Source organism: Cibotium barometz, chromosome 3 (assembly GCF_041138505.1).
Source record: "Cibotium barometz isolate CiBa-2024 chromosome 3, ASM4113850v1, whole genome shotgun sequence".
Taxonomy (NCBI): domain Eukaryota; kingdom Viridiplantae; phylum Streptophyta; class Polypodiopsida; order Cyatheales; family Cibotiaceae; genus Cibotium; species Cibotium barometz.
This window is the reverse complement of record NC_141048.1, coordinates 23,640,618-23,648,463: the sequence shown is the minus strand read 5'-3', so window position 1 is coordinate 23,648,463 and position 7,846 is coordinate 23,640,618. Positions and strand designations below refer to the sequence as shown.

Here is a 7,846-nt window from a genome sequence, read left to right as displayed (position 1 = left end):
TATTCAAGAAAGATGCACTTCTTGCTTTCGGCATCAAGATTCTTCCTGGATGTATTTGGTATATGTACATAACATTATAACCAAATGTCTTGAAATGAGACACTGAAGATTTGTTACCCCCCACATCTTCCTACTATAATCATTTCCTAACAGCATAAAGTAAGAAGCTTCCCCCAATACATTAGTAGACATCTTACCACAAAGATTAGCATGACATCTTACCACAGAGATCAGCATGTACTGGCTCTAAATGCCTTACATTGTTGCTTGCTCATAATCATACAAGCCTCACATGTTTCTTGCAATTCTAAAAATGCAAGCAAATTAGCTACCATTTCCTTTTTCTACATCTCCTTTAGCACTACAAACCTATGTGACCAAATCACTTATGCCAAAGCCCTGGGCACTCAACTCGTATAGATTATTTGTGCCTTACTGCTTTGCCAACTAACTTACCAGTAGCATCTAGAATTTTTGCTTTATTTTCTTGAAAAATACTTCAAGTCCATGATCTATCATCATCACAGTAAACTGACATCATATTGCTCTTGATTTGAGGTACAGACAGCACATCAGTCTTCTCTTCACCTACAGCTGCTACAAAAGAGATGATTCCATACCCTTTGGCTAGACATTTAGTATTATTTCCAACAATGATATTGATGGGTTCTTGTAGAGGCTTCCAAGAACTATACCAACCCTTTTCATTTGTCATGTTTCAAGATGCTCTACTATCCAAAATATATGAATCATTAATAATTGGAGCCTGAGCAGATAAGCATACCTCTTGAATGGCGACCCAAATTTCAAGCTTGATCTCAACGTTGTTAACTGACTCCTTTCCCTTCTTCCAAGACTTTAGGGTGCCATTCTTCTTGTCATCCTACTTCTTTCTGTAGTTATTGATAGCGTGATCCTTCTTGTCACAATAATAGTAGCTTCCTTGAAACTTCTTCTTCTGTGGCTTCATCTTCTTGTCTCATCAAAAAATGCCGCACCTTTGCATTAGTAAAAAATGTAGTATCACTACCATCACAGGTCTTTAGCCATAACTTCTCCTCAAGCAACATAGTATTAAATTCTTCAAATGATAGAAGTAGTAGTCTAACTTAAGTGTTTAGTGCTATAACCAAGCCATCATACTTTGCATGCACCTTTGGAGACTAGTTTCATTGGTCTTTGTAATCCCTACATCATCCATTTAACCTTGTAGATTTTTTATCCACATGATAAATACTTTGGCAGCTTCTTCTTTAGCAAACTTCTTAGTAGCAAGTTGATTCTCCATGTTTTGAATCTTAGTCTAATTCTGTGTCTCATACTGATTCCTCAATATGGTGCACCAGGCCTTTGTCAATGCCTTAGTTGTGTGTTGAATTAGAGTAATAATAGAATCACTTATGCTAGTGATAATGGCACAAACTATGACAACATTGTGCCTCTTCCATGCCCCTGAAGAAGTGTAGTATGTGATGAAAGTGTGTTCACGTTGTTGTTGGGGTCAGGGTTCCCATTGGTTTTACATCCGTTTCTAGAATAGTTTTTAGCAGCTCATAAGAGTCTAGAATGGCATTGATTTTAAATTTCCAGAGAGTGTCCCATTAATCTTGCCTTCTATAAAGGCTGGTGGTAAAACAACAGCAGAGCTAAGATAGAAGTCATCACTCTCCTACTATTGTATGCAAAGAAAGACTAGACTTTATATACTATTTTTGCTAAAGCACCTAAGCTCTAATACCATATAAGAATATAGCACAGCAGGAAGATAGATAGTAAAACAGTGCAATAGACAAATCAAATACAATAGATAGAGAATAGAGAGAATTTAAAATTGTGAGATAGGTATAATAATGTGATGGTGCATCCCCACCCGTCCACTCTCAAGTAGAGCTTAGATAGTTATCTAGACAAAGTTTGAATGGAGGATATACTAAGTATAGAGGGCATGGATACTCACAAGCATTAGTAGATACCTTAGCTTGTGATAACTATGTCCATATATAGTACTCCAGTTAATGTGGTAGGCACCTATACAACACGGGTGGTTATGTAGCATAGTAATATGTAGTTATGAGAGGAGGTTGAGGTGTAGTTGGAGGTGCATTGTCCATTGGGTAATTGTAGAAAGTAAATTCATGATACCTTCTTGAGGTTTTGATTTCCTAGGTTCCTCTAGATATTGCTCTATCTTTGCGTTTACTTTTATAGAGGTTGAGCCAAAGCTGAATATCTATTATCATCCTCTATCTTTGCATTTACTTTTATAAAGGTAGAGCCAAAGCCAAATATCTATTATCCTAGACATCCTTGTAGAAATAGCATCCCAAGTCAAGTCTATCTACCCAAAAAATATATGGCTTTTATGGATGTATAGTCAAAATTGTTCCTTGGTTGGGAATCACCTTGAAGAGTCTATTTCCTTGAGTCCATGTTGTTTTGCGGGTAAACTTTCCCAATAAAATATTGAGGATTCTCTAATTATGCACTCAGTATACATCAATGTATGACATTAGGAAACTATCCCAAAGACAAAGTTATGATATACAGAAATAAACATTAACCCTTCAATTGTTTACAAACATACAATAAATGAATAAACAATGGATATATAAATTACGCCATAACAACAGAAACTCTATGTTAATAGAATGAGCACACCAGAGATAATGACATTGCAAATTAACTTCGAAATGACATTGATGAAATTGCTAAAGAAGATCTCTCTTACCGCTCATCCTGTGGATACATAGATTAATCAGTTACAACCACCTAAGATGCCAGCAGACTCAACCTATAACTGATGACTCTAAGAATTTGAGCGCTTAGGTTCAGTTTAGGTTCTAGATCAGGTTGTTCGGGTTTGGGTTATGGATCAGGTTCAAGTTCATCAGGCTTTAGCGTAAACCCAGCCAACACTTAGCACACTTGGTGGATCAGGTTCAAGTTTGGGTTTTGGATCAGGTTCAAGTTTGGGTTCTGGATCAGGTTCAGGTTCGTCGGGCTTGAGTGTAAACCCAACCAACACTTAGTACACTTGGCGGAATGGATTCTCAACTTGAATAAACCGAACCAACACTTAGCACACCAGGTGGAATGGGTTCGGGACTTGTGGATAATGGATTCTAGACGTGAACCCACAGAGATAACCATTTTTGAACACTCCATTTACACCAAAGGGACTCCGGTCTTACCTAAGATCTCCGTAACCTATTAACTTAAAATTTCTGATCCTTGCTCATATAGAGCCACAATCTCCACTATATTCATAGCGCATTGTTTGGAAGTTAAAGCCTCTTCTGCACAGTCCGCTTTCCTATGCCTAGAGGACTGATAATAAAAGCAAGTAACATTTACAGGCATTCTTGATAATGCTGCTCTTGAGGAATCACACGGAGTTGAATCCACACATGATTGAAAAGGACAACACACAGGCTCCCTACAGGTTGGATCGTATGCTACCATTGGAGCCAGTGGCGGCTATGCAAGTGCAAGTGGTGGAGCTTGCCTACCATTATACTAGCAAGCATCTATGCTATGGAGCAACATCTGCTAAGCACATATGCACCGTTGTGCCCACCAATTGTTCCATTGGAGTAGTAGCTAAATTTAATAGAGCAATGGTCCTCTTAATCCCTCTATCCAAGCCCTTGATAAAGTGCAAATTGATTATGCCCTTGGCGTGAGAACAAATGTGGTAAAGTAGTGAGAATAATAGACACCATGAATTAGCTTCTCTCTGAGATCTTTGATCCTTGTGAGAAACTTCCCATTGACTCTCCCTCATTTATAAGCTCGGAATTTAGTTGCTTGCACAAGTAAGCCACATGTACCTCATTATGCACTTCAAGCCAACTTGGTAGTTTTACATGAGCGAATATAAGGAATAATGCTCCTAAAGTGGCATCAATGCATGTGCATGTGTATCCTTACCGTCCCACCTAGCTTGTTCTGTTGTGGGAGGTGTGGGGGTAGATGCCATAGCTACATGTGAACTAGTATCGCCACCCAAATTACATGTACTATCCTGTGTTGGCAAGACAAAGCCCTTCAGCAAAACCAATACATGACACATCATATAGTACCACATGGTCCTTTTCAAGCTTATCCTCAGCAAGCATCCCAAATATATCACCACTTGCCATTTTAGCTAGCAAGTAACAAATCTCTAACACAAAATGCAAATATCCCAACAATCTACAAGTATTGTCAATGCCCACCACCACTAAATGGAACTGAGATATCTACTCTATCGGGGTAGATCAATGATAATGAAGACACCTACAAAGTGTATGAAAAATGGTAAGAGTATGGAGTGTAGAAATGTTACTAGTAGCAAGGATGCAAAAGTCTATGACATTAATGACAATGCTGATGAAGTTATTGATGAGCTCAAAGATGCAATGTTGATGACAAGGGTGAAGTGACGATGATGGCCCTGCACACCAAATTTATGCTGTTGTAGTGTAGAAAACCTAAAATCGAACAAAGATAATTCGAGTTAACACTCCAATGTGCTAGATAAAAGTCAATTTGTTCTCTGTTTTGGGATTTGTGTAAGACCTTATCCCTTATAAAAATTCAATAAAATACTCAAGCCTTAAATTAATTTATATCCCCTTAATAAAAAGGATCAATTTGGATAATTTATGCTTTTCTGGTCACATAGTCTTAATAAAATCCTATCCTAAGGTGTTAATAGTCCTATCTAGGGTGCTGCATATTAATTAGACTGAGAAGATGAAGCTCTTCTTTAAAGCCATGGTACATAAATCATGTCTTATTCCCATATCCATCCTTTTTTAAAGGATAGTTTTGACCTTCATGAAAAGCTTTTGCAAGCATTTTCTACAACAATCCCACATGCATTACAAGCAAGTTTTGTAGGCCTTTTCTTGTTTCATGTGCGTAAGAGCTTCATACCATTTCTTAGCCTTTGTCAAAGTATGCATAATAGAGTGGTGCAATAAGACAATCAATCGAACACATTTAAAAACTCACGTAGTTGCCCTATAAAAATTGCAAAAGTGACCCCCCTTTTAAACATATGCTTGTCACAAAATCTTGATAATCCCATCAAAGATACACATGCATCTACCTTTAGACATTAGTGTGGGGATGTATAGACTGTAATGAATTGATATTTTTGGGCATGTGAATGCTTCTCCCTTGGCGTGGGTAGACTCTAATGAATTGTGCATGTGAATGCTTTTCCCTTAGCATATTAAAAAAAATTTGATTTGCAAGGGAGACGATACAAAAATTACAATGCCATCACCATCCACGCTGGGAGGTGGGTAGATTCAAACTTGGTACCACGTTTGGGCTAAATCCCGGGAGGCAAACAATTTGGATCATTTCTACATTTGTGCATGTCATACTTATGGAGGAGCCATGCTAATCTTTTGTGTATCGTTTAGTCCCTTGGCATATCGAGTATATACCACATGGAGCCCACTCTCATGCATAAAGATGAGCGAGCGCATGAACCACCTCTTAACAAAGGTCGTCTAGACAAATTATTAATAAAACTCTTTCAAAAATTCAACTACAGGATTTAGGGTTTTGGTGCTTGCATGGTGGTAGGAGTCTGAAGGTTCCGGCTATGGCGTCCTCCCTGCTTATCAAGTCTCTTCCAAGTCGCGCTCTTCCTATATCCCGTCTGCATCACATATCTCCTCTAGCCATGGGTCCTCGCCGGTCAACGAGCTTTTGCGAGCTTTCGGTGTCGGCAAACGACACTGCGACCGCTGGAAGCTCAAAGGTAGGCTCTGCGTTTCACCTTTTTCGTTACTTCGTTGAAGAGAACACCATGGCCGACAGCAGGGTGTTGATAAGGAGGAATTCTGTGCGTGTTTATGCCTCTGTCGTGCGTATTGTTGGATCAGATGCCCCCTCTTCGATGAAGGCTCTTGGGCAGATATGCAGGACCCCATCCTGGAGACACTCCGTGCCCGGCCCTGCCAGTGTGAAACAGAGGGCCTACTCTACATCAAGCGGACCTACAGAGGGGGGGCCGTACAGGCCTGTAGAAGGGGCAGGGTCCCCCAATACCACATATTCTCAACAACAGCCCCCGTACTCTGCAAACAATAACACTCCTAACCCTACCTATCCTCAGCAGCGACCTGCTTACGACAACAACAGGCCAGTGGGATCCCCTAACCCTACCTATTCGCAGCAGCAGCAGCCGCAGCCGCCGCCACAGCAGCAGCAGGGGCCACCTGCTTACCCTTCCAGTAGCAACATGCCATTTCAGCAGGGGAACATGCCCAGCAGTGGCACATCTCAAGGAAGCAATGCTGCAGCAGATGGGCCTAAACCCAATGCACCTAGAACCAGTGCTGCTGCGGAGGTGATTGACAAGTATTTGGGACCATCAACTTTGAAGCTCGAGAAGCGAGATGCCAATGCACCTCCCCCTCCCCCACCCCCCCCAAGAAGGAACTACGGTGCCCAAGGTACCCAAGAGAAGAAGTCAGGCAAGGACCTGGTAGCAGAGAGTGCGGCTTGTGCAGTCATTGAGAAGTACTTGGGGCCGTGGCCTGGATTTCCTCCTCGGGATCCTAAAATTGACGAGTATCTTGATTCGCTTCCAGAGAATGCTGCCTGTGCAGCCATTGACAAGTACTTTGGACCTTACAAGCCTTTATTTGTATTTAAGAAAAATGAACAGAATCCTGATAATCCCCCCCCTCCTAGTAGGCCACCCAGGAACAGGATGATGAATCGAGCACGAAACAGGTCATGGAATCAGTCACAGCAGGGGGCTAGTGTTGACAGGCCATGGACGGGGCAACAGCAGGGAACCAGTGTTGACAGGCCAGGAGTGCCACCAGCTGGTGGGATGCCACCTCCACAGGGAGCTGGTGCGATGCCACCTCCACAGGGAGCTGGTATAATGCCACCTCCACAGTCAGGCAGTGGGACTCCCCCTCCTCAGGGGGGCAGTGACAGGAACCCTACTGGAGGACCCGCCCATGGTCAGTAATTGCAGTGTAAAAACTAAAATCTAGTTATGCTATAATTCTCATGACCAAGTAGTGGATAATTGTAGTAGGTTGAGTGCTTACTTTATCCTTGTCAGCTTGGGTGCAAGTGTGGAAGTTTTTCTACACAGCTATGTGGTTAGGATGCTTTCTGAATTAATTTTGTAGTACTGCTTAAAGTGTGAGCATTATTTTCTGACAAGCTCTCTTAGAGAACTTTAAAGTATATATGGTATGCCCTTGTGATTTATCAAGTTGGTGTGCATATGCAAAGGCCTACAATCTTAAACTAATTTTGTAGCAATTGGTTTCCTCACCTCCACCGCTATTGAAAGTTCAGGAGTGAGCTGCCAGTTGCATGGGAAAGGGTTTTTTGTGAACTTGTGGGGTTTTCTTGTGTGGCAACCCCTCTTTTCAGAACATTGGAGGTTGTCCTTGTGTCAAGCTAGATATCATAAGGTCGGTGTATGTCCCCCAATCAAGCTGTTGGAGTGTAACTTTACACAAGATATGGTTGACTTGCCATAAATGACTTAAAAATAGTTTTTCATTGATTGCGCACTAGGTATCATGATCCTTTTTTTGTGATTACTTAGTGACTCTTCTTTGTATTGAGCCGCACAGAAGCTACCTTCTATTTTTAATACATTATCTGGGTTAGCAATGTGGGAGTGCAGTGCGACACATGACCTGCACCGAGCATGTATGCAGCCGAAACCATATTGCTGCACTCTACTTCACGCACTAAGATTTTGTCTGGGCCACGTGATGGTTGATGTCCAACCGTCTTTATCATTATGGTCATTTATGGAGGTCACATTTTTGAACTTTCCAAAAAAACTTAAGCCTTTGGCTGAAGA

The 7,846-nt window shown here is 41.3% G+C and overlaps 1 protein-coding gene and 1 non-coding gene across 2 annotated transcripts; one reads left to right on the top strand and one right to left on the bottom strand.

The window, feature by feature from the left end:
* Nucleotides 1-5,340: 5,340 nt before the first annotated feature.
* LOC147639855 (U6 spliceosomal RNA) lies at nucleotides 5,341-5,441 on the bottom strand. The gene has a single exon (XR_015263313.1). It is a non-coding gene; the product is annotated as a U6 spliceosomal RNA (small nuclear RNA).
* Nucleotides 5,442-5,530: 89 nt separating this feature from the next.
* LOC147639854 (uncharacterized) lies at nucleotides 5,531-7,165 on the top strand. The gene has a single exon (XM_086774692.1). The coding sequence runs from the start codon at nucleotides 5,603-5,605 to the stop codon at nucleotides 6,986-6,988; it is 1,386 nt and encodes a 461-aa protein (XP_086630818.1). The 5' UTR covers nucleotides 5,531-5,602; the 3' UTR covers nucleotides 6,989-7,165.
* The last annotated feature ends 681 nt before the right edge of the window (nucleotides 7,166-7,846 follow it).

Coding starts and splice junctions, on each gene's coding strand:
- LOC147639854 (XM_086774692.1), top strand. CDS start 5,603: ATGGCGTCCTCCCTGCTTATCAAGTCTCTTCCAAGTCGCGCTCTTCCT.